The following is a 16,505-nucleotide window of genomic DNA, read 5'->3' on the forward strand; positions in this document are numbered from 1 at the left end:
CCCAAAAGTCTAAGCTAAGAGCATTAAATTTTGGGGGAGAAAGCAAGTGAGTGTGTATATTTTTTTTCTTTGTTGTTGTACACATTCGCTTGAAATACAGATAACTGGAAATTTTCATAGAAATGGTTCATCTAGAACTGGGGTCCATAGATAAAAAATGATTGAGAAACCCCTGATCTAGACTAAACCCAATTTAACAGTTAGTAGAAGGACAAATAGGAATTACTGCTCAAACAATATTTGATTAATCCTTAAACAGTGGGAGAGGGTTGCACGAATGTGTGTGCCAAATTGACACAAGATGAAAGGAATCACTTTTCCTTAATTGTAATTGTTATAGTCATTTTCAGTTTAAATAAATACAAAAATTACAATAATTGTTAATCACTCACACAATAAAATTTACAATCTCATTATTGAAAATTGCCATAGTACATATTCCGTTTTCTTTGATGATGACTATATTCATGTTAAATTTTTGAAGCATCAATTAATGATGTCAGCTGATTAAAGGTTAATTAAGAAACCGAGTAATACACACATAATATCTTGGCACTCCGTCGCTTACGACGTCGAGGGTTCCAGTTGCAGAACAGCCTGCTCGTGAAATTAACGTGCAAGTGGCTGAGCACTCCACAGACACGTGTACCTTAACGTAGTTCTCGGGGATATTCAGTGTGACACAGAGTGTGACAAGGCTGGCCCTTTGAAATACAGGTACAACAGAAACAGGAAGAAAGAATGAGAGAAAGTTGTGGTGAAAGAGTACAACAGGGTTCACCACCATCCCCTGCTGGAGCCTCGTGGAGCTTTAGGTGTTTTCACTCAATGAACACTCACAACGCCTGGTCTGGGAATCGAAACCGCGATCCTATGACCACGAGTCTGCTGCCCTAACCACTGGGCCATTGTGCCTCCACTACACACATAATATAATACACACATAATGTAAATATACCAAGTGTAAAATATGTGTATATAAAACGTATTCCTGCCTGCTTTGCTTATTTTAGAGAAGCTGGAGCAGCTGAAATGTAATAATGCTGCTCTTTTGAATAAAGCAGTTTAGAGTTTATATAGTGAGTTTAAAGTTTAGTGAAGAGCCTTTTATAAAAAAGAAATTAATAATAACTTACAGAATCGTCTATAAGACATGGGTCCAAATCAGTGTCTCCTTCTTCTTCTGTAGGGCATGCTGGGCTCATAAATTCTTTGACAAAGTTACTTTTATGCAATACTAAATTATTATAGCTAAAGAAATCATTATTTAAATCTGAATCAAAGTTCCCACAGAGGCCAAGCACCTGCAAAACAAAGGCATAATTTCATATGGATTAAGAATAAAGTGAGATTAAATTTTGCTCAAATAGATTTTATTAATGTATACTAAATACTGATTATTTTATTTCAGTTAAAAATAATTCATCAAATAAATACATAATCTCATAAAAGCTAACAGTGTTGATTTAAAAGAAACAAGCAATATAACAAATTAAATACCTAAAAGTAATATTCTTTTAGGCTTTTATCTGTTTCAGACATTTGACTAACTATGGCCAAGCTGGAGTACTGCCTCTAGTTGAACAAGCCACCCCCAGGACTTATTCTTTGTCAGCCTAGTACTTATTCTATCAGTCTCTTTTGCTGATCCGCTAAGTTATGGATACGTAAACACAGCAACATCGGTTGTCAAGCGATGATGGAGGAACAAACACAGATACATATACATATACATATATATATATATATATATATATATATATATATATATATATATATATATATATATATATTATATTTAAGGTGTATTCCGTTAGGAATGCAGTAGAGTACAAAATAGAGCTTGTTGACTATCTTATTCAATTATATATATATATATATATATATATATATATATATATATATATATATATATATACATACAAGGGGATTCTTTCAGTTTCCATCTACCAAATCCACTCATAAGGCTTTGGTCAGCCTGAGGCTCTACTAGAAGACACTTGCCCAAGGTGCCACACAGTGGGACTGAACCTGGAACCATGTGTTTGAGAAGCAAGCTTCTTTAATAACAGTTTTAGTAGATAAGAATGTTATCCTTTATTTAGAATTAATAGTTCTACAGTAAGGCCAGTTCAGTATTGCTTGTTAAACCAGATGAAATGTTGGGTAAAAGTAATCATATGCATATGCTTCTAAGCTGAAGCTAATAGTCTTAAAAACATTTTCATTCTAATAAAACATACTCTTGTTTCACCAAAATATAGTAGTTAAAAGTTCAGGTCCTTAAAGATAATACTATTTGGTTAAGATGAAAATAATCTAGCCAAACAGGGATTGTAGCCTCTGCTTCAAGGAATATGTGCCATGGCTTAAAACGTAAGTATTGATTTGAAATCAGATATCTAGTAACATTAGTTGTTACTATGCAGAGTTTGGTTCATATTACAAGGTGTAGTCAAAAAGTATCCAATTTTGATTGTTTTTTTGCACAAGATAATAATATGTGAGCAAAATCCACATGGGTATTAGGTGACCCCGTTCTTCCTGAGTATGTGCAAAAATTTTCGTGTCTGTAGGTCGCACTATTTGCCTGCAGTGACGCGTTGAGTACAGACGTGAAGAGTGTGCTGTGCAATTTTTCTTTTTGTGTCAAGATGACCGAACACATTGAGCAAAGATATTCTATCAAATTCTGCCAAAAACTTGGTGATACAAAAACCCAAACTGTCAAGAAGATTCAGAAGGCTTTTGGAGATGATGTTATGGGAGAAAACACAAATAAAAGAGTGGTAAATGAGATAGCCACACATCAGTGACAGTGAACCACATTATGGCAGACCAATGACTAGCAGAAACGATGAAATGATTGCAAATGTTTGAGGAATAGTCTATGAAGACCATCGTGTGACTATTGAGGAGATTGTTGCCGAAGATGGAATCAGCCATGGGTCAGTTCAGTTAGTTCATTCCGCCCATGTTGTCCAAGCATTCGTCGTCAAGCAAAACACACCACTTTGTTCATCGGGATTCCTACTGCCCAGACTTGGCTCCGTGTGGCTTGGCTATTCCCAAAGCTAAAGACAAACACTGAAAGGGAGAAGATTTGAGTCAACAAAGGACATTAAGCAAAATTTGATGGCACAGCTCTACAGCATCCCAAAAAGTGATTTCCAGAAATGTTCCCAGCAGCAGCAGGAACGCTGGCAGAAGTGTGTAGACCCCAAAGGCAAATACTTTAAAGGAGACTAAACCAAAAGGTGTGTTTTTTAATATTACTTGTTTTCTGGCCAAAGGTTGGATACTTTTGACTACACCTCATATTTTGACTCCATTCATTTAGTTTTTGAGTAGGTAAGAAGTCAACTTTGCTTTGCATCCCTCTGGAGCCAATAACATAAAGTGCCAGTTAAGAACTGGGGTTGATACTATCAAATTATCCTTCCCCTCGAAATTGTTGGCCTTGTGCCCAAATAAGAAACCATTATTATTATTATTATTATTATTGAGTGAGAGAGCAGTGCATGCCATCAAAGTGACACTGGGATAAAATATACGAAGCCTAATATATCCGTCATGACTACCCATCTGATAAGAGTACACTAAGCACATGCACTTGCCTCACAGCCATATATGCGCGACATGGTTATCTCATGTCAAGATAAACAGCGCATGACCTTGCAGGTGGGGGTCCAGTTAGAATTTCCTACAGGTCAAGTAGCCTGTCCAACTCAAAAGGTCTCTTAATAAGGGTCGTCTAAGGACTTTGAATAAAACACCAATATTTCCAGAGGTGAATTATCCAAACCCCAAAGAATTCCTCTCAACACATGGCTATGATGCTCCCCCACTACTTCTGCTGGTGATCAGAAATGCACATATCGTCAGCCACCAAGGGACATGCTCAACTGGTTAAGGTCAAGCAACTGACAAGCAAATCTGTGGTGTTGAGCAGAATATTTGCTGTTGCCCATCTTTTATACCAAGACAAGGCAATGTACACGATAACACTTCCAATCAGTTAAGATCAGAAGCCATTATTATATTTGTCAATATTATTATTACTACCAAGTCTGTCCATCTACGATGAAGGCATAAAATAAGGGAGGAAAATCATAACAACAGTATCTATTGAAAAATGTGTAAATGGATTTTAATATCAATATGACTACAAAACTTCTTTGTAGATGATATTTTATGTGTGGTCGACACTAATTTTCAAATTACTGGAGTCCGTTGCTCTACTCATAGCGATGTATAACTGGCCATATGCAAACATTGGAGTGGGTAAAAATACACCTACACAATCTAAAGCCTGGTCCTGTGCTTTGTTTGTTGGGCATGAGAATGCCAGTTTTATAGTAAACTGCCTGCACCTTAATTGGAACGGAAACCGGTTATCGGTTGGTATAAGGGGTATCAACAGAACGAACAAGTGTTTACCATTGTGGGTAAACACCTTCTTCGATAACATTGCTTTGATAACATTGGAATTTAGTTCTGCTACCATGTGTCTTGTTCCATTGCAGTGTCAATTGACTGGATCAAAATTCTTAAAGAGCATTATCAGACAGTTTTTTTTGTCAATTTTATTTTATGGAGTGGCAATTCTGATGGATTTAAGTTGTTCAAGAAATCTTGTGGGTGCTGGTGGTAGTTTTCGTCATTTATTGCAGGGGTTTTCAAACTGTGGTCCACGGACCACAGGGGGTCCGCAAGGACAAGACAGGGGGTCCGTGGACAGCAAACACTTTTTATGGGCAATTTGATTTTATATATGTTTCTTAAATCGAAATCTTTTAATTGACAATAAACCTATTTGTTAAATACTGTTAAATAAATAAATGTTAAAATATATGTTATTTTAAGCAAATATTTATGTATAAATTTCATAAGCATTTATAAGGGGGTCCCTAAGGTAAAACCTGAAATATAGAGGGGTCCGCAAGTCAAAAAGTTTGAAAACCCCTTATCTATTGTATCCAAATTACAGTACTCTCGACTTTCTTCAGGGAAGTTGCTAATCATGTGTTCATTCACACTGTTTACCACTTCATTGGTTGAGGCGATGACAGCTCGTGAACAATGCCATGATGCGATTTTGGGATCTTTCTCTCAAATCATTAAAGACAAACTTGCACGTTTCAGAAATAGATGTACAAAATCTGGCCTAATTTGAATCACATTCCTCAGTGGGTCGGAGAATGAACGTTGTCCGGAACTGATGGCGCTTAAATAGGTTGCGAAAGTTGCATTTGAAGAATTTCGTACCCTCATGTTTTTCTTTAGACTCCATCACAGATTTCCAGATATACAATGTTTTCAAGGTGGCTTGCACTATTTGGGCTCGACTATCCCGTTTAACAACAGGTAGAATCTACTTCCAATCGACTGCAAAAAGAACACATACTCCTCCAAACAGGGATTCGTTCGCTCTGATATCGCATAGGGAATGATCCAACCATTCGTAAATGAGCTTGTCGCCTTGGCTCACTTCATTGACTATTATTAGATTGGTCATTCTGAAGAGTTGCGTAGTTGCATCTTGAGATGACACATTGCAGTAGGGCGGTGGTGTTATGTTTAGGGGCACTTTGAACCGAGAATGAAATGTCTGGCTCTTGGGCAGCAATGTTCCCGCAATCCCAGAGAGAGCTGTGGCGAGTATGATTTTTTTCTCTGAATGTAGAAAATCTATGATGGCATTGATAAGATATGCTTTGTTAGTTCCACCACTCGTGCTCAAGGCGAAAACCTTGTTTTCCTGTCGTTGTAAAACTGAGTTTACAACCATATCAAAGTCGTGCTTTTGGTCAGTATTTAGAGTATTGTAGACGTTAGTAGACACTATTCGAAGACTTTCCGAGTCATAGTTATATTCTTTGGCGATAATCTCTGGCATCAGTTAACTGGTTTCGTTATATTTAGGTTGAGGCAGCTGGAAATCTCGAACCTTTCCTAGTAGTCCTACCAATTCCTTACTTCCGTTTCCAGCTCATATTGGTGCGGAATGAAGGAAAATTTAATAAAGCATTACACAACTTTATGCATACAATCGTTATTAACAAAGTTCATAATAGTCATACACCGATTAAAGATGAGCCAGAGCCATCACAATCATTCCTTAACAAAGTTTATGACAAAATTCAGAGAAGGTTTACTTCCCTTCGCTGCTTTGATTAGAAGTTATCTCCCCTTAATATATTTTTAACCCCCTGTGTTACAGTTGGCAATACCAGGCTTTGCAGCTGAGGCAACATGGTCGGAGTAGGTTGAGTGGAACTAAAAATGTGGAAGGGGATGACCTAATATCTTTTTTGCTTAGCTTTCTTATTGATATGAATAAAACATAGATTCAATATAAGACTTCAATTGAGATTTTAAACTTTTATTCACAATGCACCTTCCATCTCAGTTCGAGCATAAATTTTTAAATAATATCTGGTATGGTTTTAAAATCATCATCATCATCACCCATTAACATCTGTATTCCATTCTGGCCTGCAGGAGAGCTGTACCAGGCTCCATTTCTTTGTTTTAGCATAATTTCTATGGCTGGATGCCAACCATTTTGCAGAGTGTGCTGGTTGCTTTTTGTGGCACCAACACAGGTGCTTTTTATGTAGCATTGGCACAGGGCTCTTGGAGGTCAGTCCTCTTCAGCAGGAAGAGTGGCTTTAACATTTCTACGGAGGAAGACTGGACTTATTGAGTTCAGTAAAGCATCAGAAGTCTTCGCCTTTGTCATCTCCATAAGGTTCAGTGTTCTGAGATGGTCCTTCAGTACTTTGTCTCATGTCTTCCTAAGTACCCCATTTCCATGAGTCCCATCCCCTCTGAGTGAATGGCACTTCTTTATGGAGCTGTCTACATCCATGCACATTACATGACCACACCAGCGCAGTTTCCTCTCTTAAAGCCTGCATCTAATTCCTCTTATGCCTAACTTTTCTCCCAACATACTAGTACTCTGTCGCACATGTACACTTATATTGCACATCAAGTAGAGCATACTAGTCTCATTGCTCTCTAGCTTTCACATGTCCTCTGCATTCTGGGCCCACATCTCGCTACCATGTAGAACTGCTGTTTGTATACATGCATCATACAATTTTCCTTTCACTTGGAGAAAAGAGACATTTGGTTCCCAACAGAGGTAAAAGCACTCTGAATAGTCTATGTCCTATTCTTATTCTAGCTATTACTGTACATCATCGATATACGAACACTACTTTTTAAAAGCACTACATTTTAACTCCATTCAGAAATGAATTTATAAAGTTGTTATTTAAAATATTAATGATAAGAATTAAAATATTAATGATAAGAATAAAAGGACATTAAATAAAATATTTTAAAAATTCTAACGTAGAAGGTGTTTATAAGCCATTTAAAATAACACACAAAAGCCGTCAGATTCACTTCAACATTTAAATTTAATTTGTCAAAATATTTTCATCGCTTTGAGACCGCGACCTTTTCACTGACAAAATTCCGTACTGCATGTCAATCACCAGATGCAGCACAGAATTTTGTTAGTGAACAGGTCCCAGTCTCAAAGCGACGAAAATATTTTGACAAATTAAAATTAAATATTGAAATGAATCAAACGGTTTTTGTGTGTTTTTAAATGGCTTATAAACACCTTCCACGCTGCAATTGTTTTTGTTTTCAGCACAGATCAGGCCACGTGCTATGCAAGTACATTTGCATAATTTTTAAATTCTATTTACAAAAAACTTTTCAAGGGAGAGGACTCGCAATATATTTTAGTAGTTATTTCCCTTGAATTTTTTTCTTTTTTTTTCCAAATTTGTGGTTTTTCTTGAGAGTATAATCCTGTTAAGATCAGCAACAATAAATTGTTTCAAATTTTGGCACAAAGCCAACAATTTTTTTTTTGCTTAGGAGGTGATAGTCGATTACATTGCATCCAATATTTGACTGCTACTTCACTTTGGCGCTAAACATTGTTAGCATTCAGTATGCTAACAATTCGTCCAGCTCGCTGCCTTATCACATTTCATATTGATTGGAGTAGAACATGACCAAATGTGCTGCAGAATTTAATTTCATCCCTTTCAGTTATCAGCAAGAATCCTACTTGAGTGGAATGTTTCTATATTTAGCTCTGATAAAAATATACACTACAAAAATACTGCGGTCAATTTAGTTGAGTACCCTATTCTATAAGATTACAAACAATTAGCCTCGTGCATAATTAAGAGAAATCAAGTTAAATAGTTTTCTTCTACGGTCCAGTCTGATCCTGTTTTTTTTTTTTGATATCTTTCAGACACAAATTCTTTTGGATAAACTTGTTTGGAATAATTTTTTCTAGATTACCTTTATTCAAGACCCAGCCAGCCATTGATGTATGGCAAAATGATGGTGAAATGGAGGTTGTGATGAAGATTGAAACCCCGCTACCACCATCACCCATGTATTACACCATGTCGGGCTGCCCGTGTAACAAGAGTCGATGTCCTATCAATCCAGATTCAAACACTTTTACCATTGCCTGTCCTTTTGCTAATTATCATTCTTTCCCATTAGTCCCCCCCCCCCCAAATTATGTCTTTCTTTTATTCTTACTATCCCTCACTTGATATCACTCTTATCATCACTCATTTTTATTGCTTTTTATCAATCTCTCACATTCAATGCTCTCTCCTTCATTCATTTCTGATTTACATGTATGCTCTCTTTCTCTCTCCAATCTTATTACTGTTTTACTTCCATTATCACTCTCTTGGTTTAGTTCTTTCCTTCATAGCTCTCTTCTATTCATCCTCACCATTATGTTGCTTTGAACAAACAGAGGAGGCAGTGTAATATAGAGAAGACGCTTAAGTATTGTCAGAAGTTTGCTTGTACCATGATAAAATTCACCCAGTACATTCTTGCAAAGTAGTTGGTGTTAGAAAGGGTACCCATTCATAAAAACTATGTCAAAAACGAATGTGAAAGAAAGATGTGACCCTGACTCATCGAAACAAGCAGTGACTCTAAATAAGAACTGTCTCAGACTGTATCAACCCACCCAACTTATACCAGCATGGAGAGCAGAAGTATGGTAATGAGAATTTTGATGCTGCTCCAGTATTAATTCAATAAATGATCCTAATTTATTATTTTAAATTGAAAGCTGGTAAAAATCAAATTTGTTCACTTACTTTTCCACCATAACTTGGATCCAGTTTTATGTAGATTGCTTCACCTACTTCATATGAAATACTGAAATGGTCACTTTCAAGCAAGTAGAAGGTATTTGTTACTTTTTTCACAAAAATGTGGCTCCCATAGAAAACAGTTTCATCTTGATATAGGGAATTGACGAAAAGTCCTGTCGGTTTGATTGTGATAGAATAATGATGCAGCTGAACATAAAGTTGGTTAAAACAGTTGATGTCAGAATTAAATGGAGAAGAACAACTCCCAAATCCGAGTGATATCTTTAGATCGTTTGTTGTATTTGTAGACTGAAAAGAAGGGAAAAATATTTTTTTATAGTAATCAGAAAGGTGTTTTGTAATTAGATGTAAAAAATATTAAAACAATTATTTTTTGAAAGATTTTGTTAATTAATAAATAGAATGATATGAACAGATGAATTACTTGAAAATATGAGTAACTGATGGAAATTCAAATATCAAACACTAATTGGTAATGCTCATTCATTGAAAATCAAATTGTTAAGAAGGAAAGAGTTGTTTCTTTTAGCCAAAAGATCTTTTACTGTGAAGAATTTGAAAATCCTTTTGAAAAACAAGCTATACATATTTTAGAAACATTTTTACTCACATGAACAAGGGTATAGTCACAAGCAGCTGGTGCTATGGTATAACCTAATGAATCAAATGTGGTGATAGTGTTTTGCCCAATGAGGCTGCATGTTTTTGGACATTTCTTTTCTGTACATTGCCATTTACTATTTACACATTCACTGTAAAGTAAAATAAAATTTCAACGATGTAAACAATCAACTTACATTTTTTGATTTAGAAAAGCTTTTTTAAAAGAACTCCAGTTCTGTAGTCTTTAGGTTAATAAGAAAGCTAAATCTAGATAAATTGTTTATGAGACTAGTTCAGCACATTTTTAAAAATGCTAAAAATAGGACCAAAATTAGCATTTGGGGAAAATTGCAGGGTATAAAAAGGAAAATAGAGAATATTGAACATATTACCAGTAATTGCAATCCATATACGTGGATGATCCATTTGAGTATTTCTTTCCTTTATATTCACATGGACATTCTTCTTCAGTTATGCACCTCCCTTGTTCATAGCGTTGCCTATTTGGGCAATAGCAACCAGGAACACAAGAAAAATCACAGTTCTCTTCTGCATTCCCACTACCACCACAAAAGTTTGGGCAAGCAGGTCCACAGTCACTATATTCCATTCCTCCCGGACAGTCAGTTGCTAATAAATAAATTAATAATTTACAATTATTTTCTTTTCTCTAAAAGATTTTCATTGAGCAAAATAACCAAGTACTTAAATTATTAAGTCTACCAATTCCAGTATCAGGATTTAAAACCTTGCATTCATAAGACACATTAATTATTATTTTTATTTTAGGATAGTCAGAGGCAGACAAGTAGTGCTTGTGGTTTTTGCAAGTGTTCATAAACTAGTAAGATTGTGGTGCACACCTTAAAAGATGCAGACCCATGTCTGTTGGAAATATATGAGCAGAGGAGAAGCAAACTTCTTACCACACAGCCATATCAGGGCTATGATGACATTTTAAATTCAAAACCACAACCAAAAAAAAAAAAAAACTAGTATGACTGAATGTGTATTTACTTTTTTTTTTTGCTTTTACTTGTTTCAATCATTTTGACTGCGGCCATGCTGGAGCACCACCTTTAGTCAAACAAATCGACCCTAGGACCTATTCTTTGTAAACCTAATACTTTTTCTATTGGTTTCTTTTGCCAAACTGCTAAGTTACAAGGATGTAAACACACCAACATTGGTTGTCAAGTGATGGTGGGAGGACAAACACAGACTCACAAATATATACATACATATATGTGTGTATGATGATATATATATATATATATATATATATATATATATATATATATATATATATATATGATATGATATGATATGACAGGCTTCTTTCAGTTTCCATCTACCAAATCCATTCACAAGGCTTTGGTCAGCCTGAGATTATAGTAGAAGACACTTGCTCAAGGTGCCATGCAGTGGGACTGAACCCAGAACCATGTAGTTGGGAAGCAAGCTTCTTACCACACAGCCACTCTTGTGCCTATTTATTGTTTCTTCTGCTTATAATCAGAAATTACTTTATCCATCATTTAACACCACATAATGTTACTCCCTGCTTTGTTTTCTATCTGAGCATGAATTGAACTGCTATTTCTTCCCTCTCTTTCTCAGTAAACCTCCTTCCATTCCTGGCAAATTTCTTGGTATTACCAAAATAGTTGTCTAGATAACTAAAAAGAAGAAAATATAATTACAGCAAATGCTATTATCATCTCTCCAGTCGGGAATGGTAATATTCAAAGTTCCATGTTCAAAAGCTGAATTTTTTACACTTAGGCAAGCTACCTCCTCTGCTTCACTTGCTGAAGCACTTTCACGGACGACGCCATAGCAGTAGTCAAGCATAGTAGAGTGGCCACTCTGAGAAAATAAGGTGATTATCAGAGATTAGATGGAGAAGAATATAAAATTATTAAAAATAGGTAGACATCACATTTTGAAAATGTTAAATAAGGAGAGAGAAATGGTGGGAAAATATTTAACCCTTTCGTTACTGTATTTCTGTTGAGATGCTCTGTGTTTCTTTCAATTACTTTAAATATAACAAAGAATTTAGTACAATAACTTAGTTATCATTCAGCTAGTGTTAGGAACATAAATTGTGACTAAGGTTTGGTGGAAGATTTTAATTCAGAACTTAAGAAAACAAGACATTTGTACTACAGAGCCAGAGGCGGTTTCAGTCGGGTTGGTAATGAAAGGGTTAATAGTGGGTATGATATATGAATTTGTGGGGATGAGATGGGCTGGAAGTATAAGGTGAGTGATATCATGAGAATGGTTAAGAGCCTTTGCTGAAAGAAGAGAAGCAAGTGAGGTCGTGTGTGCAGAAGGATGACTAGTGTGGTTCTCTTTTGCTCTAGAGCTTTCGTCTGAGATGGACATAGTTGCTGCAGGAGTGGAGGGAATTTTCTGTTAGGTTTTGGCTAGAGGTTAGGTAGGTAGAGCTTCTACAAATATTTCACAACTGGGAAAGATTGATGTTATGAGAGGACCAATGAAGTAGGTAAATTACACCTTTTTTTCCACCCCCATACCACAAAACTGAAGAGCATCTTAAAATACATTGTGAGAATAGACTTATGAAAATAGTGAACAGAGTCAATAATAAATACTTTCTGTTCAGAATTATTTTTGTTAAAGGAAGCTCATTAGATTATTGAAGAAAAAAATGACATGCTTAATTATATTAGTGACATTTGACTAGCTACAAGGTCATAATTATTTTACTAGAGGGGAAATGGAACATTTTAATATCCATGCTTTTCTTGAGTGTTTTTGTAAGGCAAGCAAATCAAGAAGCCCCAGCTGAGAAACAAAACTAAGCCATTGTTTGGTCTTCTGGATTCTTACTGCCAGATTTACTGCACTTGCCATCATATGTATGATGATATTGTATGTAGTAAGTACATTCGGTGGGAAAAACATATCGGCTGGATTAGTCTCATTATTAAAATTTAGAAAAAGAAGGTGGAAGAAGTTGTGAGAGAAAAAATAAAATAATTTTTGTTTCACATTCAGTTTGGTTTGTTAAAAAAAAAAAAAAAAAAAAATCAGTGGTTACTTAATATTTTTCACTGTTAATTATAACAATTATTAGAAACAACAACGATGACAACAATAACAACAACAATTTTGCGAAGAAATTTACAGAGGGCCATGAAAGGATAGAGGAACAATTAATCACATTACTTGAAGACCAGAGAAATCTCAGACTGATTAACCAAAAGCAGAACTGATTGTGTCAGAAAGAAGTCTCAAGGGGAAATACGGTTGACAACTTCAAACCATTATCCTGTCTCCCTATTATGTGTAAGATGAAATGTCTATGTTCCTGGACTAGAAAAACATCTTCTCAGAAGAGCAAAGTGGGGTGCAAAGAAGAACCATTGGTCAACTGTTGATAGATAAGGCAGTACTGAAAGACTGCAAAATATAGGAAACCAACATAAGGATGGTGTGGATCAACTACAGGATGGCATAAGATATTGTTTCTCATTTGTGAATTCTGGAGCACTTGAAAATATTTTGAACGGCACACAGTATCATGAATCTATTGAACTGCAGTATAAATGGTTGAAGCTTTGAACTTGCATCTGGAAGGCAAAGCTTAGGTTTTGTCAACAGCAAAGATGGAATCTTTGAAGCTTGTCAAGTTGCTTTTATTATTGTGTATGATAGCATTAACTTTGATTTTGAGAAATACGAAAGCTGTGTTCAAAGAAAGCAAACATAAGATCAGTCCCTTCTGTCTATGGTTGACCTGAAACTCTGGGAAAAATAAAAACCGGCTCAATTAATTGATTCAAACTGAGCATTGCTCTAGCATGGAGTTGGAGTGAAAAAGTGTGGAGTGGTGATTCTAAAAAGTCCAACAAGTGGATGGTGTGAAGTTTCCCACAGGAGAAGTAATGAAAAAATACACCAGGAAGGATACAGGTAACTGAGCATATTGGAAGTGGTCAAGTTGATGGAAAGCGAAATGAAGAAAATATTACGTTTATATATTCGTTTTGCAAGATTCTTGATGTGAATTCCTGTATTGAAACAGATAGTGTTGTATTTGGGGATGGCCATGTTGCCAGTTTAGCCAATAAAAACACACATACTAAATATTTGGTGTTCACTTGCTTCAGCCTAAATATGATTAATATAAAATAAAGTTGAAGCAAGTGAACACCAAATATATAGTGTGTGTGTTTTTATTGGCGAAACTGGCAACATGACCATCCCCAAATAGAAGAAAATATTCTCTCAGCAATATTACAGAAGGCTGGAATTGATTTTGGGAACAAGTTCCAAGCAATAAATTAGCAGGCAGTTGCTCTCTTGAGATATGGAGAAGGAATGCTACAATGGTGAACCGATGAATAACAATCCTTGGATAAGAAAACAGGAAAACTTCTCGTAATACTTGGTGCATTCTACCCCAAATGTGATGTTGACAGGCTACCCCTTACAAGAAAGGAAGTAGTGCAGGGATTCATGTTTTGAAGATTGTGTTCAGACAAAGGAAAACAATATTGCTTGGTATCTAAAGAATACAAATAAGGAACACAGGTCTATTATATACTCTGGGGTCTTGAATAATAGTCCCTGCTACCGCTTATTAATTTTTCAGATTTTTTCCACCCCCCAACACTTATTAATTTTCAAGATTCGCCTCCTCCCCTCCCATCGTTTTCATTCCAACCCTCCACCATGCTGAAATTCTATTGTAAGCTATGCATATTGATACAATAGCAAGAAAATCTAATAATAATTTTATTTTACGTTAAAAACATTATATATATATATATATATATATGTTCTTTTATTCTTTTACTTGTCTCAGTCATTTGACCACAGCCATGCTGGAGCACAGCCTTCAGTCGAGCAAATCAACCCCAGGACTTATTCTTTGTAAGCCTAGTACTCATTCTATCAGTCTCTTTTGCTGAACTGCTAAGTTATCGGTTGTCAAGTGATGTTGGGGAGACAAACACAGACAGACAGGCACACAGACAGGCACACACACACACACACACACACACACACACACATACATATACATATATATACGACTGGCTTCCTTCAGTTTGCGTCTACCAAATCCACTCACAAGGCTTTGGTCAGCCTGAGGCTATAGTAAAAGACACTTGCCTAAGGTGCCATGCAGTGGGACTGAACCCAAAACCATGTGGCTGGTAGTAAGCAAGCTACTTACCACACAGCCACTTCTGCACCTATATACATATATATAAGAAGCATCAGTTGTGGTGTGCAAGAGAGACGATTGAGCTGGTATGGTCATTTGGCGAGAATAGATGAGAATAGCTGTGTGAAAAAGTGCCACACCCTAGCAGTTGAGGAAACCTGTGGAAGAGGTAGACATAGGAAGACCTCGGGTGAGGTGGTGAAGCATGATCTTCAAACATTAGGCCTCACCGAGGCAATGCCTAGTGACCGAGACTTTTGGAAATATACTGTGCGTGAGAAGACCCAGCAAGCCAAGTGAGACCATAACCCGTGGCCTTTACCAGGGTTGTGGCCAGCCCACTTATGTGTACCTTTCCTTCTTTGGACACTAAACTCTGTTTGCGAAGACCTGTTGAGGCAAGTGAAATGGAAATCGAAATTGAACCAAATTCGACGACTGGCACCCGTGCCAGTGGAGCGCTTACAGCACCATCCGAACCTGGAGTGTTCTATCTGTTTTCATAACACATGGAAGAAAAATACTTATCCACAGTATATGTAAGCAGCATTCATGTAGTTGAGCCTTCAACATTTTAGAGCATTGATAACTTTCAACTCTAAGAAGATCAATCATTTTGAGACACAACACACCTGCTTCAGGAGACATAGAAAACAAGGAGATTGCTGTCAGAATATATGCTTTACAACCAACCAGTGTTTATAAAAACTCGAGGCTGGACAACTGCTCCAGTCTATAACTTACACGTGAGTTTACTGCTACTCCATGCTGTAGTCAACAAATTTTCATTTTCAATTTCCCGACGATTTCTCTACCAATCATCAACACAAATTCCATGCAAACTAAGAATTTTAATGATGAAATATTTATCCCTACAGGACAAGCATTTTATGGAATAAGGATTTAACAACATCAACATGACTCAATTTCTCTTTGAACTCTTTTTCATAACATCATGGCAGAGAAAAGAGTATTTCGTGGTGCGACATACTGAAATTATTCTATCAAAGAAAAGCAAGCACTTGCTATCGTGGTGAACAAATGCAAAGAGGAGTGTGATTCTGAATTAGAGTGAATGAAAGGGAAAACTCATTGGGATGCTAAAAGTAAATGTCATGTCCCAGACACACCCCAAAATGGGGATATCTCACCAAAGCAGTTCGTTTGTTTTACTTGAATTTGGCGAGTGTCAAAGACTCTGATCGACCATTTTATTCTGATATTAAAGTAGCCAAACACTGCTATGAAAAATATTTCAAAGGCGAAATTGGCAGTGCTGAAAAAAAATCCAAAGAAACATTTCAGAGTTGTTAGGAGGTCGTAAAACAAAAGTACCAGGCATGGGAGAAGCCTTGTTTGAATGGTTTGTGGATGTTAGAACATCGCTGCATGCAAGATTACCACAAGCCCTTTCTCTATTACAGGCTGAGAAATTTTATGAGGAGTGGATTTGCCAACATCCAGACACACCAACTGAGGAAAAGATTTGTTTTTCAAATAGCTGA

General features: G+C 36.3%; 1 protein-coding gene across 1 annotated transcript in view; it reads right to left on the bottom strand.

Annotated features, from left to right (window-relative positions):
• LOC106867733 (SCO-spondin) overlaps positions 1-16,505 on the bottom strand; it is a 114,250-nt gene that overhangs the window by 57,460 nt on the left and 40,285 nt on the right. The window contains exons 11-15 of the mRNA XM_089340674.1: positions 11,498-11,663; positions 10,187-10,424; positions 9,802-9,943; positions 9,174-9,479; positions 1,137-1,304 (exon numbers count right to left, since the gene is read on the bottom strand). Of these exons, the coding sequence (XP_089196800.1) occupies positions 1,137-1,304; positions 9,174-9,479; positions 9,802-9,943; positions 10,187-10,424; positions 11,498-11,663 (1,020 nt within the window). The remainder of the gene's footprint in view (positions 1-1,136; positions 1,305-9,173; positions 9,480-9,801; positions 9,944-10,186; positions 10,425-11,497; positions 11,664-16,505) is intronic.

Source organism: Octopus bimaculoides, chromosome 2 (assembly GCF_046866305.1).
Source record: "Octopus bimaculoides isolate indiv1 chromosome 2, ASM4686630v1, whole genome shotgun sequence".
NCBI lineage: Eukaryota > Metazoa > Mollusca > Cephalopoda > Octopoda > Octopodidae > Octopus > Octopus bimaculoides.